General features: G+C 44.7%; 1 protein-coding gene across 7 annotated transcripts in view; it reads left to right on the top strand.

The window, feature by feature from the left end:
• ELF5 (E74 like ETS transcription factor 5) overlaps window positions 1-21,644 on the top strand; it is a 50,709-nt gene that overhangs the window by 2,029 nt on the left and 27,036 nt on the right. For 5 of the 7 annotated variants that reach the window (XM_073216388.1, XM_017642158.3, XM_073216387.1 and 2 more), the window contains exon 2: window positions 15,580-15,704. In XM_073216388.1, the coding sequence (XP_073072489.1) occupies window positions 15,669-15,704 (36 nt within the window). In that variant the 5' untranslated portion in view covers window positions 15,580-15,668. Of the gene's footprint in view, window positions 1-9,047; window positions 9,258-15,579; window positions 15,705-21,644 lie in introns of those variants that run through there. The other 2 variants (XM_037019848.2, XM_017642157.3) reach the window with 2 other exon arrangements.

Raw genomic sequence — 21,644 nt, 5'->3', positions numbered from 1 at the left:
CAGTCAAGTGTAATTATAGATAAAATAGTTTTATTAATCAGCGTCCTAAGGGGACTGTGTTTATCTGATGGCTGTATGTATAATGTGTGCATGGTGGGGGCCTGGGGGAAATGTGCTGTGTGTGGTTGGTCTATGGGGAAGACAGGATGTCTGGGAGGGGAACATGGTAGATAGGAGGGAGTGTGACTGGGAGGGGTGTCTAGATGTTATGTGGGCTCTGTATATGCATGCAGGATGGGAGTACGTGTGGCAACATTGATGGCCAGCGTGTGTGTGTGTTTGCTCAGGTTTATACAACTGGACTTGAAATTTTGCCTATTTCTCTACCATGCTTTAGATTTATCAAAACTCTTTTTCCCCAATATAGACTTTTCCCTATGTACTTAGATGGAGTTTACAGAACTCTCATTTGCAGATACCACCTGCAGGTGCCTTATTTAGCAGCTAATTGACAAATTTTCAGATCTCATCTCCAAACCTATCGTGGATTGTTTTAAATTGTCTATCACCTTAAACCATCTCATCAATTTCAAGGGGCCCTGAAACAGTACTACCCCTCCTGAGTATTGTTTGGCCTGACCGGAGGTCAACTCTACTCACCTGTGGGCAGGAGACATGAACTTCTTCAGGCTCAGAGACTAAAGGTGTCCTGCATCAAGCTTCCAGTTCCGATGGAAGCTTGGTTAAACAGCAGTGGTCAGAGGGTGTCAGGTAACATTCCAAGGCTAGGTTCCCCCCACAGTGTGCGGTGACCAGCTGCCCAGAGACTGGAACAGGTGCAGAGTCAGCCTGGCCATCTCTGCCTATCCCCTGAGTCTACCCACAGCATTAGACCCCTGTACTGGGCCTCCCGCAGCACAGCATGTCTGCAGGCCGATTGTGCAGCTCATTGCTTGCTTTGGCTAGAACTCTTGACTCCATTTGACTGTATCCTCCCTTGGAAGGCCTTGTGCAAAATCTTCCCTCTGCCTTAATGCTGAGGATCCACCTGAACTTTGCCCTGTGACAGCTGCAGCCCAGGGTGGCTATAACTCTACAGCCCGAAAGCCCAAGCAGCCATTCCCTTCCCATAGAGGCAGGTGGCATCCATTCTCCTATGGGCACTGCAGAAAGGTGAACTCACCAAGGCTCTGCCCACCAGGCTTGCATAGAAAGGTGTGAAGTGAGCCACCTGGCATCTTTGCAGCCATGTGGCCGATTTATTGGCCTCTCTATAAAGTGAGATGTTGAGATTCCTGTAGCTTCTTTGCTCCCAGAAGGGCACATTGGAGCTCAGAAAAAAAATGTTTGGATGAGGGAATAAACTCTTAAAAAAATATTGCTCCATTTAAGATAATTAAGAACTGTTGGGAAAATATGGTGGTCTGTTCCTGATTCCCAAGCTTGATAAACTTTTGATGGATACCAGCTATGAGACTGAAAATGAGCAAATGGATGGATGAATATCTACTCTGTGCCAGCTGCATATGCCTGTATTATTCCAGTTAATCTAATGAGTGGCTAATATTATTCTCATGTTGCTGATTAGGAAACTGAGGCTTGGATAAGTTGAATAATAATGATAATAATTAGGAGAAGTAGAGTAGGAATGGTATAACCATCATTTATTGAGTGTTTAATACATGCTAGGCATTGAGCTAAGTACTTCCTATACTACATGATCTTGTTTAGTCCTCACTGAAATACTATGAAGTAACAAGTTATTTATCTAGGCTTCTAGGAGAGGAAACCATGATTCAAGGAGATAAGTAAATAGGTCCCAAGTGATAGCACTGAGATTTGAACCCATATCTATCAGACGCAAAACCCAGTGTCCTTTCTAGTACTGGCTTTTCCTTAGCTACCTTCTCCTCTGACTTTAGCTCTTAGCAACACCACGGTTATCTGTATAGTTACTGCATCACCTGAAAATGCTCAGCCAAGTCCCATATCTCATTGGTTCTTTGGAACCAAAGGAATACCTGTCAACTCCAAATGGAACTGAATCTGCTTCTGCTTTCACACATTGAGAAGGAATTAAAGCATCATTTCATGAAAAGAGATGCAGGTTAGCATGATGTCCAGGACCAAAGAAGATACCTGTCCTCACTTTAACTCTAACAGTTCAGCAATAACTTCCCAAAATGTGGACCCTGGACATGCATCTTGGGGAGTGACAAATTCCTCATTGGAACCTCCTCAAGTCTGCAAGTCCAAGGGACAGATGAGTTAGCATTGATATGAACCTCTTTGTGAGGCTGGGCAGCTTCCCAAGTTTGAGGGCTCTCCCCTCAGATTTATAAGTATCCGTTAGGCTATGGTGACAAACTCTGTAATAAAGCAATAAATCAGGACAGCTTATAATAGTGATAAACTGAAATTCTGTAAAAAGCACAATGCCTAAGTTCTTAACACAATTCTATGTTTACAACCAAGACTATTTCTCTCAATGAGTTCCTGAACATAACCAAACTCAGGAAACTCAGTGTGTGATTTGGACCTTTGTACTTTTCAAGGGCAGGTTAAACTGTGGAAGATAGTGAACGATGGCAAGGAAACAACAAAGAAAAGAGTATTAGTTTGGAACTGGTGGGAAAAGAAAAGCCAGCAGGAACTTCCCTATGAAATAGCAGCAAAATCCTGGGAAAAAAATACATGAGTGAAGAACAAGAAAAAATCAAATTTTTAACCAAGGCTCATTGCCAACCTGTGCAAATTTGCTCCTGAAGAGCAAAGATTTGAGGCCTCAAAAGCAAAGTTCATCAACTGGCCAGACACCACACACACACACACACACACACACACTGTTCATAGTGGCTCATACCCCAAACTGGCCAGACACCACACACACACACACACACACATACACACTGTTCATAGTGGCTGATACCCCAAACTCCACAACTCACAATTCCAAGGCTGCCATGTGGTTGCATGTGTAAGACATGAGCCAACATTCATGAGCAGTCTTGGGCTGCACCATGCTCGTTCTCTCCTCCCACACATGGTCAGGTTCCCTCCTGTTTGAAGGATCCTCTCCTCCCAGTCATCCAAACATTGCAAAGCCTCCTGAGCGATGGACTGGGCTTCAAGTCTGGAAATCCTAGGACTGAATCCTGGCTCTGCTACTTGTTAATTGTGTGACCTGGACAAATTGTAGAAGCTCTCTGAGACTCAGTTTTCCCTTCTGTAAAACAGGGGTAATAACAGTCCCTACTTCACAATTTGTTGTGCATGGCACATAATAAGCAACCGTTTTTAGAAAATCAGTCCAGTTTTGCATGGCCCAGCTCAAATGCTCACAAGAAGCTTTTTCTAATTGTTTCAGTGCTTAGTCACCTTGGTCCCTCCAAGTCCCACAATCCCTAACTCAGACTTGGACTTGAAATTCTATGCTCCCTCTAAATCCTTCCTCATGATTTCTCTGTTTGAGTGTCTCTTACTTGAAGGTCACAGCTAGGCCTTACTATTTTTTATATTGCTGACAATCCTGGCCTATCATATATATTTTTTAATTATTATGTTTACCAAATTCACATTTCAACATTTCTGAAATCAGGTTTAGCTTTATACTCCATCTACATATTTAACATAATATTTCCTCACCAAGGTGATCATCTACCAAAGGTATGCCTCTGGATAACAACTGGCATAAATCACTTCAGTCTGGAGACCTGGAGGTCAGTGTGGTCACACACGTTATCAAACTACATGTGTGATCATTCCCACTGACAGACAAGGACGCTAAGGTTCAAATAGTTTAGTTCACCCAGCCAGTCTGGTGTCACTCACCCAGAGGAAGATTAGGTCTTTATTAACTAAAGGATTAATTGTCTACTGATAGCCTAGGTTTCATTATGTGGTTCCCAGATTAATAAAGTAAATTAGCCATGGCTGGAGGGCCTGGTCTATTCAACATGCACAACTTCAATGGCAGCACTGTTAGCACCATGCCGACCTCCAGCCAATAGCAGGGACTGCCCAGGGGAGTCAGTGTCATCCATTCCTCAAACCATCAACACAGCATCTCTCTCTGAAAGTAAGCCCTCATGTGTTATCAGAGGACTGGTGTTTGGTAGGAAATTCTGTTGTTGGGTGAAGAAAATTCTGTCTTCAAGAACATGCCTTTTGTGGAGGATGCCCATGGCTGGCTTCTCATATCCGTGCCTTTGTATAGCCATTATTGCTTCAGATTCATTCAGGCTGACCCAAAACTTAGAACCTTTGATTTGGTTGACTTCCAGTATCTTTATGCAAAGAAGGGAGATTAGAAATACAGTCACATAGTGTGTCAGCTATTTCATAATTCAACCTTGGTTGAACAAAATCTATATTCCTTTCCTCATTTTCATTATGCTTCTGCCAACCATTGACTTTGCTGTTGGCAAAGTCCATGAGGCCTTCTGTGTTGGAAATCACACAAAGATCCGTTACTTCCACAGAGCTCATAGCCAAGGAGGGACTATCAGGGTGACTACCTCATGGATACTCACTATTAAATTGGTGCTCCTGGTCAGCAGAACAGACAGCGGTAACAGCTAAAGGACGAGTTGGATATAGGAGACTGGGGAAAGACATCCTCAGAGGAAATAAAGCAAATATACAGTCTGCCAACCAGAATTGGTTGAGCGCTTATTTGTGCTAAAGTCCATGCCGGGTGTTTTAAGGAACAGCAGGTTTACAACTCGTCCTTGCTTTCAAGGATCCTGCCAGCAACCTGGGATGCCTAAGAAAACTGCTGTCTCTTCAACTTTAGATTCTGCCTCCTTCAGAGGTATCCAGACAATAGCATAATGGTGAGGCCTGTGAACGCTGGTGCCACCTGCCTAGCCTCAGATCCTGCTTGGGCCTTACCAGCTGTGTGATATTGGGCAAATTATTTGCTTGTTTCTCCATTAGGAAATTTTAGATGATAATGATGGCACCTACCTTGGAAGAATGGTGTAAGGAATCAAATGATTTAATAGATATAGCCTGCCTGGACAGTTCCTTCCCCACTGTGGAAGGTGACACTATCCTACTTGGCCTGGTAATAATCAAAGGTCAGCAATCTCAACCTACATCTGCATTTCTCACCATCGACCATAAAAGCTGCCATTTGCTGAGAACTTACATGCACCAGGAATCATGGCAAGTACTTGCAGAGGAGGAAACGGAGGCCCTGAAAAGTCAATGCCTCATCTAATGTCTTCCAGGTGGCAGGAGTTTGTTGTCATACACACCCACTGAAAGAAGATGTTCATTCTTAAATGGTTGAGACAATAGAGCATAGAAAAAGGTAATTTCTCCAACAGACACATTTCTAAAAATAGTATCAGGATAATAGAGACAGGAATCTTTATCCAAAGCTCATACATTTCACCATCACCCTACAACTCTCCCACTAATGGCATCATCTATGAATTTACCTAAATGTACTCTTTTAACTCACTTTTGTTTTCAGCATGTGCTCTCTCCTGTGATAATAGTAAGAGAAGCAGATTGGAGGAGAAAAGAAATGACTGAAAAACATTGGTCTAGGTTGAAGGGAGTAGGTTTTAGAAAAGCGAGGTGCCCACTATATGTACGAAAAAGGACTGGAACCTCCAGCCTTATGTCAGGTGACTTGCCTTTTATTTCACTTCTGTGGTGTGTACATGTACTGAGTGTCGTCTTTGTCCCAAAAACCATACTAAGCACCAGGGAGTCAATGAGAAACCAAAATTTCCACTGTACATTAAGAGAAAGACTGTGCCTGTGAGACCATGAGATCCAGGGATCTTGAACCAACAGAGAGGGAAGGTTTCCCTTGAGGCCAGTGCTGAGAACAGAGTGACAGGACAGAGGCCAACTTGAGCGCCTGTGTCGATGGTGTTCAACTCAGGCATGCCACTGCCCCACTGGGTGACACCCAGCAAGACTGACACCTCTCTTTCTTCATCCTAAAAAGAAGGTAGTGATAGCTACTTCCCCAGGTTATTGTAAAAAACAACCAAAGTAAGACAGGTGAGTGATTCTAGCACAATGTGTGGAACATGGTAGATGCCCTATACATGTGTGAGTCTCTCCTCCCTATCCCCACACAACCACCTCAAGATCACCCAGAGATAGAGTAGCATGGTGGTTAAGAGGCTGGGTTCTGGAGGCAGGCAGCCTGCCCTAAAATACTTGGCTACCCCTTATTAGCTGTGTAACCATTGCCAAGTTACTTAACCTCTCTGTGCCTCAGTGCCCTTATCTGTAAAATGGAGATAGTAAGTAACTGCCTCATGTCAAAGGATTGTGAGAATTTAATGGAATGAGTGCATTCAAAGATAAGCTGAGGCACATGAACATTTTCAAGTGTGTATTTAAGCAAACATCAGTCCTGACCGGGCATCACCAAACTGGAAGTGGTTAGGAGCATGCTGACAACAAAAGCTAGGGGAAGTCTCTTACGGAGCAGGCAAGCAAAGCAAGGGAATTGTTTGGCTCCAGCTTAAGCAGTTGCCTTATGCGGGAGAGCCTTGCTGGCTATTTGTGATTGGCTATTCTTAAATACAGCTTTTCTGGATATAAGTGCATTTACAATCAACTCTGGCTTAGATTTTGATTTGTTTACACAGGCTACCAAGGCATTAAGCCACCTCAGTCTAATTAAACAAGTTTCCTTGTTTAATTCTTTCAATAAATGTAACAGGCCAGCATGGAGATAATAGAGCTACTCTAAGCCTGGGCTCTTGTCACTCCCCAGGTTTTAACTTGTTTAATTACCCAACAACCTATAAGAGATGTATTCTTTTTCCCTACTCTACAGATAAGGGAACTGGGAGGCAAGTGTGTTAAATAAGCTTCCCAGGCTAGCAGCAAATGGCCAAGCAGGGATTCAAATTTAAGAAGTCTTCTTCCAGAATCTGGTCTTAGTCACTATGTTACTCTTACATGCCTGATTAACGTTACCTTTATTAGCGCCTGGTTGAAACACCAGAAGGAGGCTAAGCTGGAGATTCTGAAATGTTCCATTTCTTCTTCTGGCCCCATCTTCCCAACCCCCATCTCTTTTCTTCAACCAACATTCTTAGTAGAGTTTTTATAGATTTAGATCATCCAAGATCTCCACTCCATTCAAATTTAGGTTCAATATAGACTTAGAGTCAAATTCGTCTTTTATTTTGGTTTTATCTTAACCACCCCTTTTATCCACTGGTCCAGAAGCCTGTAATTTTCCACACAGGCACTCAGAGACGCCATAGAATACATTCAGGACCATAAGACAAACATAGTTTGTTGTCATACACATCTACTGCCAGAAAACTCCTCACTCAGAAATAGTTGTGCCAAGATGGGATACACAAAATGCAATTTTTCCAAAAGACTCTTTTCTAGAAAAAGTAACAGAGTAATATGTCTTCCTTGAAAACCTTTCCACTGAGAAGAATGTAGTGTACAGATCCAAATGTGAGAGGCGTTTCAGAAACCAGTGGCAAGATCGGAACATGTCCAACAGCAGGGAACGTGGTGTGCAGGACCACCTCGGTCCCCTAGACACTGAGGAGGAAGAGGCAAATCACAGAAATGCAGAGCTTAAAGGAATCTCCAAAGACCATCTAATCCAGTTCTTTGCAAACTCTTCTTAAGTACAGATTCTTTTGTTCAAATGAAATCTTATCCTAAAGTTTTTGTATAAAAGCTGAGATGTCTTTTATACAAATCAGGGAGAAGTCTAGAGCCTAACCCACCTCATACCCATCCTCTCAGCCCCAGAAACCCCTACAAGGGCTCCAGGGAACCTTTGGAGTTACTTGGGGCACAATTTGAAAGATCTCTAGTCTCATCCAACCTCCTCCTTTTACCACTGGGGTAAAAGAAGCCCAGAGAAGCTACCCAACTAGCCTGAGGTTACACTGGCGAATCAATGGCCTCTCCTCAGTAGTCCCCTTATCTTCCTTCAACAATTTTTCCATGATGACACCCTGTGTCCTCTAATGAACTGCCTTTTGTTTCTCCTGAGTATATGTGTGTTTGTATTCGTGTCCTTATATCCGTGCCCAGTGCTCCCAAGAAAACCTAACTAACCAGTCCCTGCTTTCACTTTAAAGCCTGGAGTCTGCATTTTGGACACACTGTCTTGGCTGCCCAAGAAAGCCGGAAGCACAGGACAAAAAGGCATAGGGTTATAAGTGCTGTCCCGTAGACAACGGGGGACACTGTATTTCACAGCCTGAATCAGTTTGAGGTTCTGCTTTCCCAGGGAAGTACTACAAGGCAGGTAGTTCTCAGCCAGACACTTGAGAGCTAGCATCCAAGTAACACAGGCCCACAGCCTAGTAGCTGCAGACACCTGACTGGGCCGATAACCACTTCATTCCTCCATCCTTAAGGGGGAGGGAAAAGGGAGAAAGACACCACATGGCACATTCCATCCAAAGATGTTAAAGTTAAGTAAATTAATATGTCCGATGGCCTGTTGTACTTAGAGTGAAAAAGTGGAAGAAAGGCCCAACACTGGTTCTACAAGCTGATGGTCCCCTTCATTTAGTCAGAAGGCATAAGGTTGGAGGAAAGGCAGAGAAGGGGCTTCCTGATTAGTGTACTCTATCAAGGGAGGTGTTCTAGTCTGAACTGCTAACAAAGGGCTTCCCTTACATTACCTCCTGTGACCCTCACAGCAGCCCAGTGGAGAGGTACTATTATTTGCATTAGAGTTAATTAAATTATTGACTGGCTCATTAGGTTATTCAAGGTGACACAGCTAACAATTAATGGACCTAGAATTTGAATCCAAACTGTGTGGCTGCAAGGCCTCTGCTCTTAACCACTGTCCCATCCTGCCCCTCCTCCTCACCACGCAGCAAAGGGAGAATGACGTGCTATACAACAGTGGCAGGACCCAAGAGGGAGGCTGTGACCACAGGCACAAGGGCAGCAGCTCGGAGCTTCCCCTCCAGCTTACACAAATGAGAACTCCCAGCAAACCCACGATCCCGCAAAGCTCCCAGAGGCAAGAATTCTCAGCTTGTTTACTGAGTCTCCTGGGCCAGGGTGGGGGTGGGTGGTGAGCTGGGCACAAAAGCAGGATAAAGGTAAACTTTCTACATGTGAGAACCATTCCCCCCTCCAAGGAGCCGTGTCACACCGTATGTCACCGTCATCAAAGGGGCTGTGCGTAAACCTGAAAAACCAAACGGACCTGTCTGTAGGTGTTACTTATATCACAAGGTTACAGGTACCTTTATTTCCACTGTACGCTGGTGCCGGGAGCGCCTGCCTTCTCTTGCCTTGAAAGCCTCCTCTTTGGACCTAGTCACCGCTGTTCTCACGTAAGCACCTTTTCTTTGCTCTTTTGGAGAAATTGTAAGGGGTGTCAGGACTAGAGGCTCGGGCTGGGGCCTGGAAGTGGCCGTCCGTCTCCAGCCTGCCTGCCGTCAGTCACAGTGCCTCCGGCAGCTGTTTGACCGGGATTGAACTGCCTGCCTGAGACATTTTGCTTCCTCAGGCGGTGCAGTCACCCACCCGCTCCTCCACAGCCCCAGTCGCTCTGGATCACTAACTAAACAAGGGGAACTAAGAGAGGATGCACACAGGTGCTCAGTTCTCTACTGGTCCTGGAGGAAGGGGAGCCGAATTTTACACCAAAAAATATTCAGTTTTAGAAAAAGCTCACTTCCCTCTGACTATAAATTCCTCCCTTCTCCATTGGCCTGCTCACGGCTCCCCCTTGATACAGAGAAGACAGCCGCCTTATTACAGTTTAGGACATTTTTCACGAATTCGTCTGTACACAGTAACTTAAATGAAACCCGTTTTGCTCTTTCACACCACTTCAGTGTATTCCCCTTCCAGAAAAGCAATGGTGAGGGTTTTTTCCCTGCCTTCTGGGACCTTTTCACTCTGCGAGGTGTAGGGTTCCTGTGCATTCGCCCCCTGCTGGCAGCCACCGGTAGCACATGCTCCTTTTTCTAACAAGCTGGATGTGCTAAGAATTTTACAAATTAGGAAGGGTGTCGGAGAGCATTAGGTACAGCCTCTTCATTTACAGGTGAGAAAACTGAGGCCTAGAATGGTAAAGTGATTTATGGAGACAGCTTCGTGTTTTAGTCCAAAGACCCGGGAGAGGGGTTGTTTGCCCCTCTGACAGAAAGCTTAATTCTTTAGTCCCCATGTTCTCTGTGAGAATGTTTTTTATGATTTGAGGTGTTCTCAGCAGATTTCACTGAGTTTGGTTGTCATTTCTCACCTGAGTAGCAACCTTTTAGATATATCGGCAATGACTGATTCGTTTTCCCCCTCTGCGATAGGAATGAGCATGTACTATGCCCAGTCCTCTGCATTTATTATCCAATTTCATTAAATTCTCAGGACATTCTGATAACTGTGTTAAAATCTTCATTTTAGAGATGAACTCAGAGAGGGTCGTGAGCTTTTCTGATTTATACCTTCACACTTATACTTGGCATGAGACAAAATTAACAGGATTTCAGCAGGCTGAGAAGAAGAAATGTGTCCCACACCCTTTGCCTTCAGGGGTAGAATTTAGCCTCCAATTGCTTAATTCCAAAAACGGTGAGTTTTGCATTGGAGCCCACAGTATGCTATACAGCATACCTTCTCTGAGTCTTTGCTGTGCCTTCAGAAGAAGAATGACCTAGCAAACTCCCCAAGCGAGCTAAGGAGACATAAGGAATCACTTGGCAAGATGTCAGCAATCCAGTTCTTGCAACTGCTCTGGTTTCTCCCACAAGAACAAACACTCATGCGCCAGACCCACCATCCTTTAACACCAAGTGTTGGAAGAGTTCCCCAGGTTTTCCTCCATGTGTCCCTTCCTACGGAGGTCCAAAGAGTGGGCAAGTGGCCCTGCCTCACCCACAGGGTTCAGGACCCAGTAGACATTCAGGTGTCACTGAGGCTCTGAAGGAGAAAGAACGTTTCTCTTCCCAATGCCCAGATGGTGGTATCGGGGAAGACCCTTCCTGGCCCCCTTTTTCTGATTTATACCTTCATGGCCTTGTTCTGTCTGGTGATGTTTTGGTACATAAACAACCAATGTGTAGATGTTTAATTGGGTGGATATTTGGTCCCATGCCTAGATTGAAGTTGATGATCTCTGCCAGGGTCAGGGAGGAATTTTCCTCCTCCGGCAAACTGGCCAAGGTTGGGTGGTTCCCTCCTTCCCCTCTCTCTGGAAGACGGAGCCAAGGTGCCTGTTGCTCAGGCCATGGGCACCACACCTGTGACTGCTGCCTCCAATTCATGTGGGGGTGAGACACTGACAGGCCTGTCTCTCTGACTGTGTGGACCCTCCCTGTGCACATCTGGTGAGTGAGTCGGCTCTCAGAAGGGTCCCGAAGCCACTGGAGGTGTCGGGGACCTCAGCTTCCATGCCATCCCTGTCTTGTTCCCAAAGGTACCTGCAGCCAGCCTTTCTTGTGCAGAGAATCCATGTACGGTGCGTGATCCTTTCTGACTTACTAGAAGCTACAGTGGCAACCACAACTAGGGGAAACCAGTTCCAGCAGCTGTGGGTCTGTTGATGTGCAGCTAGTAAGGGTCCAGAGGGTGAAGGGGCCTTAGCCCAGGCAAAAGATGCCCAGAGCCCACTGCTGAAAGTAGTGAGCATAGGGGGGAAGGAAGGAGAGGAAATCAGGGGGCCTTTTCAGAACTAAAAGTTTAATCTTGTTTATAGTGATTGGATTTTACCCCAGTCTGGTGAGCTTGTTTGACCACAATATCCAAATGTAACCAACATATAGGCACACGTGTATCCATTTAGCATATGAAGAATTGAGGCTTGGAAAGGTGCAAGAAGCAAATTTGTGGCTCCCAGCCAAGGCTCTTTACAAAGTAATAACAAACCAGGCAGCCCCTTGAAAAACAAAAACGTGTGGCCAGAACAGCAGGCCAAGGGTGCTCACTAGATATTCCCTTGTTGTCCTGCTGCTGACTCTAGGTCTCACCTCGGGCTTCTGAACCTTTTGTTTATTATCGCCCCTACTAAGGAGCCTTGTTGGGTCATTTTTCCTTAATTGTCCTTCCCCCCATGAGATGTTAATATCTTCAATATCCTCCATATCATTTATGCTGTGGAGATATATAAACTATATGATTTATATACATGACCCTTTGGAGGGTCATGAAACATAATAATGCCTAAGATTTTTCTGACTCCCAAGAACCCATTTTTCCCTCCAAGGTCAATGTCACTCCACTGGAATGCATTGTCTAACTTCAGTCCTGGGTCTACATATCATTGGGCCATGATGTGCTTGCTGAGAAATGGGGCCCCAAACAGCTGTTCCTTCCAACCTACCCTGTTCCACCTACATTAAAGAAATCTTAAAAGCTAAACTGTTCAGTTATTACAAGGACCTTAGAGGGCCTAAGAATCTGGACTACTGAATACAAAGCAGCCGTTACCCCTGAATTCTCACACCTAGAGCATGCCAGCTAAGTGGCCAAGGTCTTTTGTAGGGAGCCCAGAGTTAATAATATCCCCTCCTAATGCAATAGCAAAAAGAAAAAATAAATGCTTCTGCTGATTTTATAAAAACATTTTCCAAAAATCAAGAAGTAATTACAGAAGAAATATAGCACTTTGTATGCCTGAGAGAGGCGTTTAAGAACACTTAATGGATATAATTTTCCATTGAAGGAACTACCCAAGAGAATTAGGTATCAGGCTGTGTGTAGCACCAAAGAGAGCACAGAGCAAGTGAGTGGGCGGGTGTAAAGGGGAGAAAACAATCCTTAAAGGAGCTAACTATCCTCCTGATCAAAAATATTCCTTACAAGATATGATCAAATTCAATTTACCATTTGACTTTTGAGAGCTATTTGTCAGGCAGATGAGGAAACTCTCCTGCTGTCACATTTTGTATCTGGAGCATTGCTAATTGATGCTGAAGACCTGGGGACTTTGTTTTATTTTCTTCCCTGTGGAATCCACCTCTCCTTTCTCCACACCTACCCATGGAGTTCATGTAGAGGTCTGCCATCTCTTCCTCAGTTTTCTGTGCCTCTGGCCCAGGGGGGATGTGGGCATTTTGACCTTTAGCCCTCACTCAGGGGAACTTTTCTGAAGTCAGCTCCAAAAAGTAGAAGGGGCTTTGGGCTCCAGGGGCCCTTCTCTCCCTCAAAACCCCGCCCCCCACAACCCTCTTTTTCCCACCTCCTGCTCAGGATATAAAACTAGCCGATTCGTGGGAAAATCAGAGTCCAAACCCAGGCAGCCCTGACCTCTTTCTGATACCACTCCCAGGGGGAGATCCATGAACTTGATAATCCACTGGGCACGTTAACCCTCTCTGGGCCTCAAGAAGGAGACTCCCAGATGGGACCGGTGACTCTCTGGTGATGGCCCTGAAAGGGTGTCCACGTGAGAGAATTTGAGTTCAGTTACTTACCCATGTCAAGGGTGCAGTTCTCACGTGCGTCTAATGGTGATAATGATGGGAGATTCGCAAATAGCCCCAAGAATTGGTCTTTGGTTCTGAAATCACACAATCCCTGCCCCTCTCAGTTCTGGGGTCCAATATGTGATTGTGCCTGGTGAGTGTCTGTGGGCAGATGTGACTGTGAGTGTTTCTAGAAAGGGAAGCAGATAGGCTGAGAGTCAGTAAAATTAAGAACTCTCTTTAATGTAACTCTGCAACCCATTGGCTGTGTGCCCTTGAGCAAGTTACACAAATGCCCTAGGCCTTAACCTCCTCAGCTGTATAATAGTGGGGTGAGGGGAAAGATTGCACTAACTCAGTACTTTACAATATTTGATACTCATATCACTCATGATACACAAGACAGATCTGTTCAGGGGTAGGCAAACTTTTAATTAAAAGGCCAGTAGAAAATATTTTAGGATTTGCAGGCCAAAAGGCAAAGTCAACGATATTATGTAGGTACTTATATAACCATTTAATATATAACTATTTAAAAATATAAAATCATTTTTAGCTGGGGACCATTCAGAAACAGGTGGCAGACTGGATTGAGCCTGTAGCTAGTGGTTTGCTAAACTCAGATTTAGGTGGTGCTCAGATGAACAATTTTTATTTAAATGCTTATGCCTTTATTTCTACATATATTAAGAGAATACTGACGTCTCATTTATAGTGGCGATATAGTTTTCCTTCTAAATAAATGCATTTATGTTAAAAAGGGAGTTGGTTTTTTTAATGTATTAAGTAAATTATTGTTACAGAAGACAAATGACTAAAGTTTGGGGAACATTGGACTAGAAGATTGATAATCACCTGACCATCTTAAATTCGATGAGCTTAATAGCCCAAGACACGGAGTCTATTCTTTGCTCTGACACTTAGCAGCTGTGTGATCTTGAGCTGCTGTGTCCCCTTTGCTATGGGGGCAGAACCACCCTATCTTATTGCTCAACATTGTTGTGAGCATCAGAAAATAGAAGTTGGACGAACAGAGTTTTCTAATCCACCAAACATGAATTCTCTCTTTTCTTTTTTAATTGTGGAAATGTACAAAACAGCAAGGAGAAACTTGAAATATGAGACTGTCTGGGTAAGAATGCATGTGAGTGAGGAGTCCAGGATTATGACTTCTTAAATAGACAAGACTGAGTTATCACCCAAACTCTACTACCTGCAAACTAGGTGGAGGGGGACATATTCCCTAGAATCTCATTGCATCCATTTCTCATCTATAAAATGGAACCAGTACCAGACCCTCCCAGAGTGGTTGTCCAAGGAGACCAGGAATAATGAAAGTACAGTTCCAAAGTGCTCAGCACAGAGCCCAAAGTGAAGTAGTCACAGTTATCATAGAGCCTCAATCTTTATCCAAAATTCTAGGGCTCGAAATGTGGCAAATTCAGAATTCTTCAGGTTTAGGAAGGTTATACAGTGCATATACTGCAGAATATAGAATTCCCTTTTCAAGGTATTCCTCCTAGGAATGCTTAAACACATTAATATTTCTTCAATGTATAATATGAATATTCATCAAGTAGAATAAATAAAAACTATAGTTATAAAACTAGCAATATGTAGTTTATATATGTATAGTATATAGTTAATATATGTATATACATATAAATGTGCAAATGTAACATACGTAATAGTATATAAAACTATATAACATCAATTCAGGACTGTTTTTCTTGCTGGGAAATAAGTTTGCACCAAATACATACACACACTTTCAATTTCAGAACTTTCAGATTTCAGAATTGAGAATAAGGGTTTGTGGATATATTAATTTATGGCAATTCTTGCCCTGTTTTCAGAAGCTATTGTTAGACATTATAAGCCAGAGTTCAAGGGTCAAATGAAAGCAAATAGGAAAAATTAAAAAAGAGGCAGTATTGACTCAGAGCCTCCATCCTCAAATCCCAGCTTTGCAATTTACTGGACATGTTACACGGGCAATTGCCACAACTCCTCTGCCTCAGTTTTCTCACCTATAAAATGGGAATCGATGTACAAACCTCACAGGATGTGCAAAGATTAAATGATACATCAAGGAAAACATTTAGAGGGGTGCCTGTCTCCTAAGTAGCTGAATGCTTGTAAGTGTTGCTATCATTATTAAACACCAAGTGTTGCCCTACTGGGGACTCCTGCAGTGTGGCTTCCAGGAGCACTGTCTGCCTCCTCACAGCCTCTCCTGCCGTTGCAGGGTGATGTTGGACTCAGTGACACACAGCACCTTCCTGCCCAACACATCCTTCTGTGACCCCCTGATGTCTTGGACTGATCTGTTCAGCAATGAAGAGTATTATCCTGCCTTTGAGCATCAGACAGGTATGTGCATCTGGCGAAGCCCACCTGGGCTGGGATGGGCTCAGGCAAGTGGTGGTGCTGGCCTCAGGCATGTGACAAGGCTGTGCTGGGGGCCTACAAATGCCATCTCTCACTAGTGTTCAGGGCAGAGGGCGGAGAGAGGCCCAGGTGGCAGGATAGGCAGCTCCTGCAGAGGGGAAACACTGTGGTCCTCCCTACAACCTCTTCCAGGCTCTGTGCCCTGGGGGAACTACACTAACCTCTCTGAGCCTCATTTTGCTAACAGATAAAACAGAGATAATAATACCAATCTCATAGAGTTATTATATTTAAACAATGTAGTAGAAAGAAGCCCTTACCCCAGAACCTAGTATACTATGATTGCTTGATCTTTATGGTTTTAGTTAACATTTGCACAATACTAGCTAAGCCCCAGGCCCTGTGTCAAGTACCCATCCTTTGAGAAGCCCTGTAAGAAATGAACAATTATTATCCCCATTTTATAGATGGAGAGACTGAAGCACAGAAAGAGTAAGTGACTTGCTCGAGGTCTCATGGTTAGTTAAGTTTCATGCAAGTTGACTTGAGCACCTATACTCCTAACTCTCCTGCCTAGTCTGTCTTATTATAAATGATGTAACATTGTGGTTATTGGTATGAATATCATCCTTATTCTCTGAGCCTCCATTTCTTTTTATCCCTAAAACAGGGATGATGAGAATCACAGTAGGGAGTAAGGGGGTCAAATTGTACAATAGACAGCCTGGCACAAAGCAAGTGCTGAGTAAACAAATTCCCTCACTGTCCCCCAGGCCACGCTTCCCACCCTCCTCCTCTTTCCACCCAAGTTTTTCACCTAACAAGCAAGCATGGGGCCTTGTACGAATTCCATGCAAACAGAGGCCAGCTGAGCTTTGCCCCAGAAACCCTTGGAGGGCCTCTGTCCCCAGGTGCAGGATGACTGCACATCACAGCAAACCTAGCAGATTGTTAGCATGGCAGGCACACACCCATGGCTGGTGAAGCAAGTGCTAATCAAGTACACAGAGCCTTAACCCTGTGCACCCCAGCCTGGCAGTTCAGTCAGGCTCAGGAAGCAGGACAGGCCAAGCCTCCAAGGATGGGGTGAAGTATCCACCGCCACAAAGAGGCCAGAGGCCAGGGCTGTGCAGACAGACTTGACTTGCTTACCTCCCTACCTCAGTCCTACACCTATTCCCAGCCCCGCACATGCATCCAGGTGCACGCAGGACATCTCTCACTCTCATCTGAAGGGTCCAGGTAATTGCATCTGGACCTGTCGTCCAGATGCATATTACACTGCTTCTTTAGGCCTAAGAAGCACCTCATTTCCCAGAAAGACAATGAGAAATGCACTCAATCTCCTCCTCAAGACTAAATTTCAATTTTAAGGAAGAAAATGGAGGCTTTTACCCCATCCCCTCCCTGTATGTCCCACGATGGTGGGGCCCAGCTCCTGGCCCTTCTCTCCTGCCATGCATAATCTAGACCTGCTTTCCTGGGAACCCCCTGTTCCTGCCTATTCTGGGGTGGCAGTGAAGTGGTAGTGGGAAGGGGTGGCCTCAACTGCCTTCCCCAGGCAGGATCCCAGGTAGTGGAGCAGCAGCTTCTATAGTTGTTGAGCTTGGACTTTGGAGCCAGACATCCTAAATGTGCAGACAGGCTTTGATACTTAATAGCTGCTCCAGTTTAATCTCTTGTGCCTCTGAGTTCTCATCTGTAAAATGGAGATAGTAATAATGCCTACCTTGTACTGTTGTTATGTGGGTGAAGCATGTTAATGTGCGTGGAGTGCTTGGGACACAGCCAGGCCCACAGCAAGCACACGGAAATGTTTACAAATGAAGGACTAGTTTCAGTTTGGGGAAAAAGTTCTGGAGGTGGACAGTAGTGATGGTTGCACTACAGTGTGAATGTTTCTTTAATGCCACTAAACTGTTCACTTAAAAAGGGTTAAATGGTAAAGTTTATATTAAGTTAAAAAAAAAGAATTAACAGAAGTGATTACCTAAAGGATTGCCAGTGTGGCTTAATCCAACAGTCTTAGATACACAGACACAGCTTTCTCCTGCCTGAGCCTCTGCATTTCAGTCAGTGTAATGAGCAGCTGGACCAGGTCATTTCTATGGTCCCTTCCAGGAGCTTCTCTGATCCCTGCATTAAAGTCACAGAGGCAGCCTTCTTCTCCACCCACGGAGAGAATATAAAGTCGTCCCCAAGGTGTGAAGCCAATGAAAATGAAATATCTTCTGGGAGTGGCCCAGCTTCCTACCATTCCCTGAGGGTGGAGGCAGGCTTTTTGACTTGCCATCTTGCCTCTGGATCTGAGAAGGGGCTGAATGCATCTGATCTCTTAAAGGTTAAAGCTGAGAGTTGAAGGGTAGTTTTGGGTGAGCAGGGTGAGCCTCACAGGTCCCACGAGTGGGAAGAATGGCAATGGTGGCTTCTGTCTTTTTCTCCCTGGGAGATGATGACACATCTGAGAGCCTGCAAAGCCCCCTCTGAGAGGGATGCACAGGGGACAGGTAGGTTCTCCTCTGGATGCTGCTCTGTAAACTTTCTGTGCTCAGTGGCCAGTGAGCTGTGAGGCATCTTTCCAGCTGCACAGGAAATTCCATCTCAAATTCAGGGTTGTCCCAATGGAAGCTTCCTGGTCAAGTCTGGGTTCAAGGGCTGGCACTGCTGCTTACCAGTCCTATAGCCATAGGCTGGTGTTTTCTAACATCCCTGAGATACCCTTTCCTCAGCTGATATAGTGTCTGCCTCCTAGAGTTTGGAGGACCGCCTGCAATTTACATGTAGAATGTCCAGCAAAATGCCAGGCACTTGGGAGGTGCTCACCGAAGCCAGGAACACCTCACAACTCCCAGGTAGTGGAAAACAGTTTTCTGTCTCCTCTCTTCATTGTTCATATTGAACAAAAGCCACAAAGGTCTTCATCTCGACCTTTCCAGTTTGGAATTTGGGACAGCTTAGGTACTTGAGGCCAAAGGGAAAGAAAGGGACAGAGAAATGCTGTGCACACAGACAGATGATGTCAACAAGGGGGCAGGGAGGGATACTCAGCCTAGTTAGGAAAACCAGCTGCATGTACAGCCTTTTCAAAGGTCGTTAGCAGAGGACAGCTGAACCCGTGCCCTCTGCATGCTGACTCTAAAAGCTCTGACCTGCTCTCTGAGATGGGATTCCTGCATGGCTCACTACAGGCTGAGGAGTGGACAGCCACCAGCTACAAAATACTGTATACAGTTTCAGTAACTTGCCCTGGCCATCCCTTCATCTTTTTTAAAATAAAGAATTATGAACACTGAAAATTTTTACCAAAGTGTAGAGGGGGGAGCTTCATATATTTCACAAGCATGTGATATTTTTTAAAAGATTATATCTCCAATCAAGATCCAGTAGCCAAGCACCTGATAAGTCATGGAGCACCCTGGCCTCATCCCCACTTTCTGGGACTCCATCCTGAACCTCCACATGCCCACACACTGCCCCCTGCAAATGGCCACACCAATGTGTGGTGCCCCCTTCACTCTGGAATCTTGTTTACACTTTGTCTGCTATAGAGGTTTCTAGATTGGAGTAGTTCTAGGTACTCCTGAGAAGTCCCTCAGGAACCTAAGATGGCAGAAGGCCAGGCCTCAGCTCCCTATCTCCATCCCCACTCTCAAGCAAGGTTCACACACTTTGAAGACAGTACAGCATAGTGGTTAGTAAGACTTGGCTGAAGGAATTGGAATACTACTCTATGACTTGTTCATTGTGTGACCTTGAAAAGAGATCTCACTCTTGTGTGCTTTACTTTATTCATTTACTTTGTAAAATGGATGGCATGATCTGGGACCTCATGGCAGTGTGCTGAGGATAACATGGGAAAACACAAGAGTATAGCATGTGAACCAGCACATACTAAGGGCTCAATAAATAGGTTAACTTTACACAATGGGACATTTTATTTAAAGAAAGAACTTATTTTCAAAGGTGCAAAACCCACTGATCTTGGGTGTTAACATCTAGAAGATCAAGGGAAAAGGCATTTGGGTACCATGTGGGCCTTTCTAAGCAAGACTCTTCTGCTGGGTATAGAGGTTTGAGAGCCCATGCAAAAGAAAGAGTCTACGAATTTCTAAATCAAAACCAGCTAACGAACACAAAATCATCAGAAAGTCTGAGGTGAGCCCCATGGCTATAGTCATATCCCAGGAGCACTCCCAGGGAGAGAGCTCACCATTGGCCACCATTAGTCTATCCTGCATACATCTGAGCCTTGGAGGGAGCTATGGCCCCAGAACCACTCAGGGCTTGCTGCTTTCTGCCCCTTTCTAAATCCACACAGTCCAGACCATGGTTCTTTGCTGATACTGAGCCAGTCCTTCTCATCTTTTCTCCATCTAGTTTCTTACACTGCTCTGGGCTTTTTTTTTTTTTCCCTCCCCCTGATCTAAATCATTCCACAAGCTTGGAAGAAAAGCCAAGAAGGGCTATTGGATGGGACTAGACCAGTTCTGGAAGGAAACCTGGAAGCAATTTTTCATTTGAGGTTTCCCCTCGTAAAGTCCTTCCTTTCAGTGACAAGGCCACAATTGATGGTGCCTCATGCTACCCAGTCCACTCACCAGCTCTCTTCAGCACTGCCCCAGGCAAAAAAATTTTCCCAACTCCCTGTGCTAAGAAATCATGCTAATTATGGCCCAGGCTCTCTGACTTGGACCTCCTCTGACCCCGACTATCTGCCTCCCCTTCACCTAACCCTGGACTTGCTTTGTTCTGCTTGTCCCTCCATTAGACTGAGGCCCTGGTGGGGAAGGCCTTATTTCCCTGAGAATGAAGGTAGTCCCAAAATAATAATTACAGGTAACTTGTATCAAAAGCTTGATGTCATCCAGATAACTGAGCTTGAGCTAAATTCCTTACCGGCATCATTTCTTCTCCTTTTCACAGCTAACTTCCTAAGATGTAAGCACTATTATTATTCCTGTTTTACAGATGAAGGAAACTGAGGTCCAGGGAGGTTAGGAAACTTTGGTAGGCTGAAGAGCTAGACTCTTCAAATTGGGAACACCCCAGGAAGGTCTACTAGCCCAGACTCCATAGCCCAAGCTCAGAGACACCACACAATCCTGCAGCTCCCTGCAGAAGGCCCCGCCACTCCCAGTCATTTGACAGAACTCTGCAGTGGAGGATGGGAACAGAGCCTGACTGAATCCCTGTAGCTGGCATGTTCGCTTAGCTTCACACACTTTCTCTTCTATGCTCCCCAGTCAGCAAGAGGGGAAGAACATGCTGTCCTTCAGAGGGTCTGGGGACATACCTCAAAGCTGTAAGCTCAAACTACCTTCACAGTCTGCAGATTTTGCATTCTGCTGCATATCTACTTCTTTGTAATATGAAAAGAGTAAAAACTCCCCCACAATTCTTATTTTAAATGAAGCTCCAAGAAAATAAAGTGTTGGCTCCAGAATTTCTATTTAGGAAGGCCTTAGGGGGAGCAATCCAGTTGGAAGAGACAGCAAGAGGACTTGCCTAGAAACATTTTTTTAAGAGCACTTGCATAAGATAAGACATCAGATGTTCTGACCTATTTCTGACTTCAAAGGAGTTGGCCAAGTCTGCTGCTTGCTAGTGGCCTGTAGACATTTGGATTAAGTCTACCAGGCACAGGATATCATCCATCCCCAGCCAGTCAACACAGGCAGAAGAGCCCCATAGCTCAGCTTCTCCAAAAAGTTTAGATTAATTTATGAATGGTAGGTGCATTGAGGAAAACACTTTACATTTCCAGATAATACAACCTATTAAAGATAACATATTCTGGAGGTATACCAGCCTTTCTTTTATTGGTTCTGAGTTCATGTCTTCCAAGTAGCAAAAGGGTCTTCTTCACATCATTCACTGGGGTTGTAAACATTATCATCATCAGTCTCCATCCTTTTTCTGATG

Source organism: Manis javanica, chromosome 11, assembly GCF_040802235.1.
Source record: "Manis javanica isolate MJ-LG chromosome 11, MJ_LKY, whole genome shotgun sequence".
Lineage (NCBI taxonomy): Eukaryota > Metazoa > Chordata > Mammalia > Pholidota > Manidae > Manis > Manis javanica.
The sequence above is the reverse complement of the archived record's forward strand: the minus strand, read 5'-3'. Positions and strand labels throughout refer to the sequence as shown.